Genomic DNA, 11,804 nt, shown 5'->3' with positions numbered 1-11,804 from the left:
CCTTACACTTGACCACATTCTACTCCACCTACCAAAAAATGCGCCCACTTATTAAACCTATCTATATCCCTTTGCAGATTCTTTATGCCCTCACAACTTGCTTTCCTATTGATCTTTGTATCACCGGCAAATATAGCTGTAATACAGTCTGCCTCTTCATCCAAGTCATTAATATTGATTGTAAATAGTTGAGGACCAGTTCTGATTCCTGTGGCACTGCACTGGCCCATTGTTTTCCAACCTGTAAATGACCCATATACCCTGACTGTCCTTACAGCTATAATTTTAAACACTATTAAATTTCTGTAAATGTTGGGGTGCTTTCTTGCTTTAGTGTTGGTATTAAGCTGGAGTGCAAATTGTCTGCCAACTGACCGAAGAAAGGTTTGACCCTCTAGAGAAGACGACCTCAACTCCCTTCCGGTGTGACAACAGCCTCAGATTCAATCAATATCTACTTGCAACTCTGTGTCAGCAAAGCCGAACTGCTTTGCACTAAAGCTGCAGTTGGACTCTGTATTTACCTGTAAACTGTCAGCAACAACAATTTTCACACGCATGTGTCCCTTTCATTTACCATGTTCGCTGTGGTTTCTAAATAATTATGGGGCAAATAGAAAACAGTTTTCTGATGGAAAAAGTACTTAAAAGGAATTCTTGCGCTTTTGTAATTCACAGCTTTGCCATGATCGTGGATATTTGGTGACGCAAGATGAATTGGATCAGACATTGGAAGAATTCCGGGGTCAATTTGGAGATAAGCCAAGTGAAGGGCGGCCACGACGTTCAGACCTGACTGTGCTTGTTGCTCATAATGATGACCCCACTGATCAGATGTTCGTTTTCTTTCCAGGTACACAAACTAAATTATTTGGGGTTTTATCTTTTTCCTCTGGATTTTAGGGTAAAATGAATCGTAATCCTTCCCTTCTCTGCCAGTCAGCACTGTTATCGTTAGCCTGGAGAGTGGGGAGGAACAGCACTGTACACCAGTGGATATATAAGCTGATGCAGGCGTCAGTTCTTAGTAAAGCAACCAGCGAGAAGGAACATATGCACTCTCATGGTACCTTCCCATCCTCCCTTGAATAGAAATTAACTTTTTACCTGCCCACTTTTCTGTAGAATGACATACCTAGGGCAGAACTTGAGAGCCAGAGAGGGACCCACGCTGTCTCTTTTCTGGAAAGTCCACTGAACTATATGCCAATCAGATAGTGGCAAGGCTATTGGCAGGCCTTCCCCTGCAATCAAGACCTCCTGTTGTGGAAGTCCTGCCTAGTGAGAGCTGCTGATCAATCAGTAGGGATTTCATAGGGTTGCGAATGGGGGGGGTGGTGTGAGAGGGGTTTCATCGGGTGGGAGTTGTGGGGAAAGGGCTATTGGTAGCAAGAGCAGGAGGGTGGTTGTCAGCAGTTCTTCCCCATTCCCAATGTCCAGTCCCCCAGTCAGGCACTGGGATTACTGGCAAGTTGTGTGTATGTAACCATCTTCATGCAATTTGTAACTCTTGAGGAATAATTGGACAATATAGATTTTCTTGTGTTTGCCAGTCACACCATGTGGTATGTCTTGATGAAATAGATGAATAACAACCATATTGTTGCTTTTCCAACCATTTTTCCCATGAACTGACTAGACATGTTTGAAACTGATAAAAAAATTATTTATTTGTTATCAGAGGAACCAAAAGTTGGGATCAAAACCATTAAAATGTATTGTCAACGCATGCAGGAAGAAAATATTACCAGGGCCATCATTGTGGTACAACAGGGGATGACACCCTCAGCAAAACAGGTAAAGAGTGGCAATTTAATCAGTATATTACAGAAATTTGCTATTAATGATATTTTTCCTGTCAGCTGGTAAATTGTAATTATCGAATCTTCAAATGAGATGGTGAAAAAGTAAACAAAATCTTCCAGGTGTGCTGATGGGTGTGTTACAGTTCACTCAGGGAGTCAGTTGTGGCAACATTCACAACATTCACTTTTTACATGCATGTTCTATGTTCTGAAGCGATAGATAGTGATGGTAGAGGTCCAACATTCTTTCACCACATGGCTGACCAGGAATCTCTCCCACTTTTACTGCCAGCCATTGGCATGTGTTGGAAGGATTTGCAGGTTGATGCTCAACATGTTGGGCTGCATTATAAATGTATCTTCCTTGGCCATCAAGTCTTGGGGTGGAACTTGAACCTGGAGCTTCTGGTTTAGTGGCAGGGACACTACCCACTGCATCACAAGACCTCCCATCCAGTTGTATTAAATTACAAATTCATGCCAAAGTAGGAATTAGGTGATGGAAGCAACCACCGTAAAGCAGGGAGTTCAAATTTCAGGCCTGCCTAGTCCTTGAACCTAGCTGTTTAAGTGTTGTCCCTTCAAGACAGCAGTTATAGATGAATTCAATATAATGAAATATTGTGCTCAGTGAGAGATGCCTCATGAATACTACCACCAGCCAGCTTGTGACTTGGCCTGAGCACCACCAATGATACAGATAAGGTAGATAGATAGAAACGATATCTGCTGGTTGGGCAGTCTAGGACTAGGGGGCATAGTCCAGGCATTAGAGCCAGACCTTTGAGGAGTAAAATTAAGAAATACTTCCATATGTAAAACGTGGTAGAAGTTTGTAACTCTCCTGCAAATGGTGCTTGATGCAGGATCAATTTTTAATTTTAAAACTGGGAGTGATAGCTTTTTGTTAAGAGGCATTAAGGAATATGGGGCAAAAGAGGGTATATGCGGTTAGGTTGCAGATCAGCTGTGATCAGAATGACCGAAAAGCTTGAGGGGCTAAATAGCCTACACCTATTCCTGTGTTTCTGGACAATCCTTCCCTTTTATTGGAAAAGGAGAAGAGGGAACTTTTCAGTGTCTTCAAATATAGTGTTATGACACAGCAGTTGGTAAAGGCTGAGTTATTTGAAATCCCAGGGGGAAACTTTAAACAACTGTCATAACCTATATTTTCAATTGGTATGTTTGAGATGCAACTCTGAATTCAGGAATAAAAACCACCAAGCCTCAAGAGGTTTTTTTATATAAATTAAATTAAACATTTATTAATTTAACAACAAATTTAAACACGTACACATGTCTACAAATTACTATCATAATAACTTTTAAACAAATCTCCAAATTAATCACTCCCAGATAATCTTCCCAAGGCATCAATAACCCATAGACTTAAATAGACACCAGGCAAAGCACATTTTATCTTACCAATTCAAAATGAGGTTCCTTTCAATTTGGTTCCTTTGCACAGTTGTAGGCGGTATGCCTCTGACTCACACACGTAACTCTTTTCTGTATATACCTAGCCTTCCCTTTGATTGCAAATTCTCATTATATCACCAGGCCCTTTGAACTCCACCTCTTCTAACAATAAAACCCCTTTCATAGTACCAATTTTATTAAACATAAATAATGTCCTAGCTAGGTGCAAGATTTCACCCCCATTATTTGAATGGTTTATTCAACAAAATGCAAATGTATCCTTGACCTTACTGTTTAACATCTCAAAACTACTGTACATCAAAGCACCCAGACTAGCTGGCTTTAATCCAATTAACACACTCACAGGCACAGACCCTACTACAAGTCCAATTTTAAAAATAATTTCCAATCATACATACATTAGTATCTTCATGATAATAGCATATTAATTGCTGCACATGTATTAGTTTTGGATGCCTTTTCATAATTATGCAGCACTTGGGAGATTATTAAAAAAGCAAGAGGTGTTTGCCCACAGGAGAGGACTTCTCTGGCTTGAGTATAGGTGGCCTGCTTGAACTTCATGGAGCAGTGTATGATACCAAGGTATAAAAGAAAACTGAGGTGCACGACTGAGGACTATATCAGAACATTCTTGACAGTAAAATACAATATAAACAAAATATTTTAACTTTGAAAAGCTTAATATTTCTATTTGATTTATTTTTATCCAGTCCCTTGTTGACATGGCTCCTAAGTATATCCTTGAGCAATTCCTGCAACAGGAACTCCTAATTAACATCACAGAACATGAGGTAAGTTTGGAAAAGCCTTTCTTTGAAATCAATGTGGGTTTGAAGAGTAAAGATACCAAGTGTTAGGCAACAAATGAGGTGCGTATGATTTGAGAGGCTTAACCTAACTACATCTTGTTTCATTTTTCAATGTGATAAATCAATTTAATTAAATCAATTCCAATTCATTTTGTTCTATACAATGTATGTGATAGATCCTAGTGTAACACCTTTGAATAACAGAACCATGCAAATACCAATCAAGGCTATTTTTAATTTGTCAGCCAAAAATTTGCTAATTGTCCAGCAGAATGCTTTTTTTAAAATAAAAACAGAAAATGTTGGAAATACTCAGGCTTTGTATTGTTTTTAAATGTTCTGCACAAGTATTGTACAAACTGGGTACACAGACCTTAATATAAATTTTTACAAATGATTTGCAAATAAAATAAGTTTTCTTGTTTCAGTCAAGGTTTTACTTGCACTGATCTATTTCTCTGGTGCAATATGGTACTTAAGAGTATGTAACGAAAGTACTTACCTCGCATGAAGTCCTGGAAGTGGGAGGAATGCTGACCCAATATGTTTAATTATTCCACTAAAGTTCAAGTTTCAGGTCAGCTGATTTCCTGCCTATTTCAGATCTCTCAACAGAGATTCTTCTGATGCACCCAGTTCTCAGTAAGCTTAAGAGAGCTGTACACAATACATTGGCTGCATTACATATGCCCTGGAGTGCTTTAAAGTGAAAACCTTTTAGTTGCCTGGGACAATCCTACTTCACAGAGAAGATCGTGAGATTGTCTCATAAAAAGGAGAAAAGACAACTTGGAGCAGTCATGTCAGTTCAAATTGGGAGAAAAAATATATAAGTTGAACAATATTTTAAATCTTTGAGTTTAAAAATAAATTTGGAGATGTGAAATCTCATTACAATTCTTAACCGCACCCCCCGCAGCCCAATGAACTAGTACGGAATGTGGAATACATGACTAGTCTTATCTGTTTACATAATTAGGTATGCACTGGGGAAAGATTTTAAAGGAAATGGAAACAAGAGTATGCAAACCATGTCAGGCTATCTAAAGCAGATTCTGTTTCTGTAAATGAATTTAAACCAGTTATGTATCTTAGCTTGTTCCAGAGCACATCGTCATGACCAAGGAGGAAGTTACAGAGCTGCTGGCACGATAGTATCCTTTCTCAAAATGTTATGTTGTAAATATTTCTAATATTCCAAATGATGGCAACTCTGCTTTTTCTGTGGTGTATTAGAATTGTGCTTTTCTGTAGGCTACTCTAACATTAACAATGTGAGAACCAAAGCATTTTGAGATTTGAACTTTAGCAGAGCACAGTGACTGAAGTTTGGTTCTTATTCTCTGCAATTATCATACATGGGTATTTAAAAGTCTAACTTGCATAGCTTTACTGTGTAAAATTGGTCTTTGTGTTGCCCTTTCATAACCTCTCTGTCATGCTTCTGTTTCTTCTTCTTCCTCTTGCTGCACCGCGATGACCCTAGGCTACTTATTTAAGCATTGTTTCTAGAACATATAAAAGAAACTCAAGGTAAATTCTGCTATCCCGCAATCCAAGTGACACCCTGCTCCTATCCCCATGGGGAAACTTCAACTTGGCTTGGTGCTTCTCTTTATAGCCAGGTTAAGATTTTGAATTTACCATATGACATTATGGATTTTGAAACTCAAGCATATTTAATACTTGCTCATTTTCTCCCTGTCGCTCTTCTTCAAAGGTGTAGACTGCTGACTGGCACATGTTTCAATGGGGTCCCTCTGCTATCTTAACAAAGTGCCTTTTATTCTTATGATAAAAGCAAAAAACCATGGATGCTGGAAATCCAAAATAAAAATAAAAATACCTGGAAAAACTCAGCAGGTCTGGCAGCATCTGCGGAGAGGAACACAGTTAACGTTTCGAGTCCGTATGACTCTTCAACAGAACTAAGTAAAAATAGAAGAGAGGTGAAATATAAGCTGGTTTAAGGGGGTGGGTGGGACAAGTAGATCTGGATAGAGGGCCAGTGATAGGTGGAGATAGCTAAAAGATGTCATAGGCGAAAGGACAAAGAGGTGGAGGTACCTCCCAACCTGTCACTGAAGACTTCTTCAGTCATGTAATCTGACACAATCTCCAGTGCTCCAGCTGACTTACTTTTCACCCCAGTCCTTCCATTGCATATTCAACTATCTCAACTGCGTGCTTTATGAACACTTTTTTAAGTCCCTGTGCCTGCTACCTTTCTCCTGTTTCAAAGACTTCTTGAAACCCAAAGCTTGGATTTTTGTCTTGCCACCATTCTAGCCCTTTTCCCACCAATACACAGTGTACTTTTTTTTTCTTTAAAATTCAGCTTCATGAAACAGTTTGGGACATTTTATTTCATTTAAAGATGCTGTGAAATTGCAAGTTGTAACCTGGATAAAATTGCTAAGCTAGCAGGGTACCCTGTTGACTACAGTCAAAACTTTGCTTTGTTTTCTGGAAGAATGAAAAATAAAATGTGCTAACAGTCTGCATCCAAACCCATCTTAAATTTGCTAGGAGGTTAATTTTAGGGAAGATGAGTGGAAGATTGTTCCTTTTTTTTAAGCTGCATTCTTTTGGTACATGCTGTAATGAACATAATTATTCTTTGGTATAATTTAATACCAGTTTTTCTGTTAGTCTTGTTATAGAAATGATGCAAGACATAATGCTTGGGGTAAGGCAATTGGCTGCAAATGATATTGACTTCCTGAGGGTAGAGTTAGATCATTGCTATTCTGCATGTTTTAACATGATCAAGAAAAAGTTGTTATAATGCAGTGAAAGTTGGCCTGTTGGGACAAAATAATTGATAAATATTTCTGCATTTGGCTAAGTAACCATTATGTGCCTTAAGTATGTTTGCCAGTAAATTAAAGGAGAGCCAATTGCCAAGAATACAAGCAGGTGATCCTGTGGCACGATACTTTGGATTGAAGAGAGGACAGGTTTGCTGCAATACATTGTACACTTCTTGAATCAACAAGTTCATCATTGCTACTGGTTTGAGACATTTGAGTGGAACTCTTTTTTTCTTCTGTTTATAGGTGGTCAAGATTATAAGACCTAGTGAGACTGCAGGAAGGTACATCACCTACAGACTTGTGCAGTGAAGCATACTGTAAGTATCTTAGCAAATTTTTGACAAATATGCACCTGTTTTGTTCCTCATGGTTGTTGCTTCCCATTTACAACTGGCATTTATAATCGTGGAAGAAAAGCCAATGGAAATAAAGATCATGTTTGCAAAACTGTTCTCTCCATCACAAGCTGCCTATTTCTCATCTGTGACGTTGCTCATCTCTGCTTCCAGCTCAGACCATCTACCACTGAAACCCTCATTCAAGTCTTTTTATCACCTCCAAATCTGCCTATTCCAGAGCCTCTAAACCTCAGCTCATCCAAACGCTACCCCATGTATTCTATTGCATATCAAGTTGTTCTATCACAATACAAAATAGTTCAGACTTCCTTCATTTTGGATACTAACTACATAAGAACATAAACCATAGGAACAAGAGTAGATCACACAGTCCCTCAAGCCTGTTCCATCATTCATTACAATCATGGCTGCTTTTCTACCTCAACATCACATTCCTGCCTGCTCCCCAAATCCCTTGACTCCCTGAGAGATCAAAAATCTATCTATCTTGGTCTTGAATATATTCAATAATGGAGCATCCATAACCCTCTAAGGTAGAAAACTCCAAAGATTCAAAAACCTTCTCCTCTCAATCTTAAATGTTCAACCCCTTGTCGTGAACCTTTGCATCCCTGCCCTTGTTCTAAATTCCCCAGCAAGTGAACAACCTTTTGTGTCTAACCTGTCAAGCCCTTTCACCATTGCTGTACCGCCTCCAATGCAAGTAAATCCTTCCTTAGATAGGAGACCAATGCTGTGCACAGTTTGGTGTGGTTTCGCCAAAGCCTATACAGTTGTAGCAAGACTTCCTTATTCTTGTACTTCAATTCCCATACATTAAAGGCCACTGTGTCATTTGTCTGCCTTAATGCTGGCTGCACTTGCATGCTAATTTACAAACACCTGGATGTAAAGAAGTAAATTGAAAGCTCGTAAATGTGAGCTATGACCTAAATTTTCCACTCAAGTGACGGACTTTTTTTTTGAGGCATGTTCTTTCACATACAGTGGCTGACCAAGATGTTGCAATTCTAAGCATTAACTAGCTGTTTCTTTCATACTCCACACCAAAGCCCACTCCACTTCTGTAAGCAATCGTTCACAATCTTGAAACTGGGCTGTCTTTACGTACATAATGTCTGGCAATGCATCATTGCCTATGGGTCAATCAGAACCTCGTTACTATATGCATCTTAATAGATTTGACACAAGTCTTTGCTTGACTGCCCAGGCTTCAGATAACAGAAAAGCAAAAGTTTTATCTGGCTTTGGCTTAGGCGATCAATGGTGAAACATACTTTTTGAAACTAACAGATAAACAATAGCACTTTTAACATGTAATCTTTGTGGATGCTTCCCTTTAGTATAAAGATGAAGTACTACCTGTGCTAAATGGAAGCTACTGCATTAATATTCCCAGATTTTATTTGCTTTGACCCTAATTTTGGAATTTATCTTGCTGGGTTCAATCACATTCAACTGTAACATCAGAAAGCCTAGGCATAATCTATTGATTAAATAAGGTATGAAGTATATTTACCCCCTTTGGAATGCTGAAAAATTGACTTCTATTTGAATGTAATACTAGGTATGTATCCATTATTTACGTCTAATTAACATGGCAAATTGAAATCAGTTTCAATGTAGATGTCAGAAATATAAAGGAAAGCCAACACCGTAATCTTCCCCTTTTTTTTCTCTAGGCACGAAAATGACATTGATCAAAGAAAACTAGCATTGAAAACTTCAAGCTGTTGCTGTTTTCTACTCATTCCTAACTTGAGCAAAGGGTTGGTCTTTCAGTTGGTTCAATTAGCTATTTTTTTAAATAAACACTATTTATAAATCTCTTAGTCTTGTTTTTGCTTATGTGTTAGAATTTGGTTGATCAATATTCATTGGGCAGGAGAAAACTGCCACACGTACACTTTTGTTCTTTCCTACATGAAAGGGTTTGATACAGTAATTAGGGAAAGGTTATTTCCTCTGATTGGGGTCAACAACTTAAAATGGTCATTAAGAGAATAAAGGGACAAATTGGGCAGAATTTCATTGTACAAAGTGGGACCATAGAATGCTTCGCTATAGGAAATAGCATATTTTAAAAAGAATTGAATAACTTTTATCTGTACAGTGCTTTTAACATGCAAAAATTGCCCAATTTGCTTCACTGGAGTATAATCAGACAAACTTTTGGAGTTTGGGACCTAAATGACTGAAAGCACCTTTGCCAGTGATGGGTGAAAGGAGTGGGGCGTTGCACAAAAAGCCAGAATTGGAGGAATGCAGAGTTCTTGGAGGGTTGTAGAACTGAAAGAGTTTGATTCAAGTACTTATCTCTGCAACAGGGCAACGGATAGGATTAGTTTTGGATTGCTGTTGCAAAGAACTGGCACAGACACATGGCCCTCTATCCTTTAAATTTCTATGGTGATATAGGGAAGTCTAGCCTACTTCAGGTTAATTCAACGCTAAGTAAAAAGCACTAAACAGTACCCTTTTGAGAATTGTACATCTTTCAAATTTAAGTTGCGGCTTGGATACATGTCTTGGAGTCATTACAGCACAGAAGGAGCCCATTTGCCCATTAAGTCCACGCTGATCTTGTTGGAGCAGTGTTATGTATGGGAAGTGTTGAAAGAACTTGGCATGGATCAGCGGTAGAGATGCAGCAAGTTAACGGGCAGGACTTTGTGGCAGGCCATCACCTCCAGCCCTCATGGTGCTGTGGACTATCCAACATGGCCACCTTTCACACCCACCTTGTGCAACAGCATATCTGCTTCCATCATCAAACCAGAGTTTAGGTGCTGTGCCAATCCATCACTTACCCACAAAATCTTAATTCCAGCCCCCCATATTTGGTATCCACTCGTTTGTGTCGGCCTTTTTTGTGCCATGCAACATTTGCCTGTGATGTTAAGTTCAGCGTTTCCATAATCATTTGCATTTTAAACCTGGGACATTTGGTCTGCACAAGAGTGCTGTGTTTCGCTGCAATAGAGAGTTTCCGTTGGAGATTGGTTACTGAGGGAGCTTAAGGGTTAAATTCTATCTAAAGGTCTAGTCTTTTTAATTTAACAATTAACTAAAAGTTGCTGTTAGGGTTGGAAGAAGGTGAGTTTTAGACCAGAGAGGAGAGGCTAGCGAGAGTGGTATAAAAGGGCGTGAAAAACAGGCCAAGACCGGAGAGGAGAGGCGTACCTTCAGGCAGTGAAGTTCAAAGCAACGTCATGATTCAAAAAGTGACAACGCAGGAGAGGCAGCTGATTGGTAAGTAGGGTCAGGTAAGTACTGCTACTACTATTTCTACTAATTAAACTGCTGCAGTCCATTAACTTAAAATAAGGCGAGGACTTTGGACTATAGCGGGAGCATTTGGAGTGGAATAAGGCCCCTAGCGTAGTTAGTATTATTTAAAGGGAGTAACTAATGAGCTTAATCTAAAGGGAAGTCATAGCGGCAGAGCTCACACCCATGATATGCACCTCCTGTGCTATGTGGGAAGTCATGGACACTTCCAGTGTCCCTGGTGACCATGTGTGCAGGAAGTGTGTCCAGCTGCAGCTACTGGCTAACCGCATTTCGGGGCTGGAGCTGCGGGCGGATTCACTGTGGAGCATCTGTGATGCTGAGATTGTTGTGGACAGCACGGTCAGTGAGGTGATCACATCGCAGGTAAAGACTGAACAAGGGGATGGGTGACCATCAGGCAGAGTAGAGGAAGGCAGGTAGTGCAGGAGTCCCCTGTAGCCATCTCCCCCCCCACCCCCCTAACAGATATACCGTTTTGGATACTCTTGGGGGAGACGACGTCTTGGGGGAAAGCAGCAGGAGCCAAGTCCATGGCACCACAGGTGGTTCTGCACAAGAGGGCAAGAAGAAGAGTGGCAGGGCTATAGTGATATGGGATTCAATAGTAAGGAGAACTGACAGGTGTTTCTGCAGCCACAAAAGAGACTCCAGGATGATATAATGCCTCCCTGGTGCCAGGGTCAAGGATGTCTCGGGGAGGCTGCAGGGCATTTTGAAGGGGGAGAGCGAACAGCCAGTGTTCGTGGTATATATTGGCACCAATGACATAGGTTTAAAAAAAAAGGATGAGGTCCTACAAGCTGAATATAGGGAGTTAGGATGTAAATTTTAAAAGTAGGACCTCAAAAGGTCTTAGGATTACTACCAGTGCAATGTGCTAATGAGAGCAGAAATAACAGGATATATCGGATTAATACGTGGCTGAAGAAATGATGTAGAGGGGAGGGATTCAGATTCCTGGGACATTGGGACCGGTTCTGGGGAAGGTGGGACCAGAACACACAGGACGGGTTGCATCTGGGCAGGACCGGGACCAAGGTCCTCAGGGGTGTGTTTGCTAGTAATAAGGTTACAACTGTAATCATGGATGGCTTTAATCTACATATAAATTGGACAAACCAAATTAGCAATAATACTGTGGAGGAGGATTTCCTGGAGTGTGTACGTGATGGTTTTTTTAGACCAATATTTTGAGGAACCAACTAGGGAGCAGGCTATCCTAGACTGGGTATTGTGCAATGAGAAAGGATTAATTAACAATCTTCTTGTGGGGGG

General features: G+C 40.0%; 2 protein-coding genes across 2 annotated transcripts in view; one reads left to right on the top strand and one right to left on the bottom strand.

Moving 5' to 3' along the window:
• The window catches only part of LOC144688905 (phospholipid hydroperoxide glutathione peroxidase-like), a 32,898-nt gene extending 28,135 nt beyond the window's left edge, over positions 1-4,763 (bottom strand). The window contains exon 1 of the mRNA XM_078555929.1: positions 4,563-4,763. The gene's annotated coding sequence lies outside the window, so the exon portion shown is untranslated. The remainder of the gene's footprint in view (positions 1-4,562) is intronic.
• Positions 682-9,060, top strand: LOC144688906 (DNA-directed RNA polymerases I, II, and III subunit RPABC1). Its single transcript, XM_078555930.1, has 7 exons — positions 682-853; positions 1,682-1,797; positions 3,962-4,042; positions 5,156-5,214; positions 6,942-7,020; positions 7,120-7,193; positions 8,918-9,060. The coding sequence occupies exons 1-6, from the start codon at positions 835-837 to the stop codon at positions 7,183-7,185; spliced, it is 420 nt and encodes a 139-aa protein (XP_078412056.1). The 5' UTR covers positions 682-834; the 3' UTR covers positions 7,186-7,193; positions 8,918-9,060.
• The last annotated feature ends 2,744 nt before the right edge of the window (positions 9,061-11,804 follow it).

This window comes from Cetorhinus maximus, chromosome 13 (genome assembly GCF_964194155.1).
Source record: "Cetorhinus maximus chromosome 13, sCetMax3.hap1.1, whole genome shotgun sequence".
NCBI lineage: Eukaryota > Metazoa > Chordata > Chondrichthyes > Lamniformes > Cetorhinidae > Cetorhinus > Cetorhinus maximus.
This window is presented reverse-complemented; position numbering and strand designations above follow the sequence as displayed.

Coding starts and splice junctions, on each gene's coding strand:
- LOC144688906 (XM_078555930.1), top strand. Junction 4,043..5,155: donor TTAACATCACAGAACATGAG/GTAAGTTTGGAA, acceptor TATGTATCTTAG/CTTGTTCCAGAGCACATCGT. Junction 5,215..6,941: donor ACAGAGCTGCTGGCACGATA/GTATCCTTTCTC, acceptor TATGTTTGCCAG/TAAATTAAAGGAGAGCCAAT.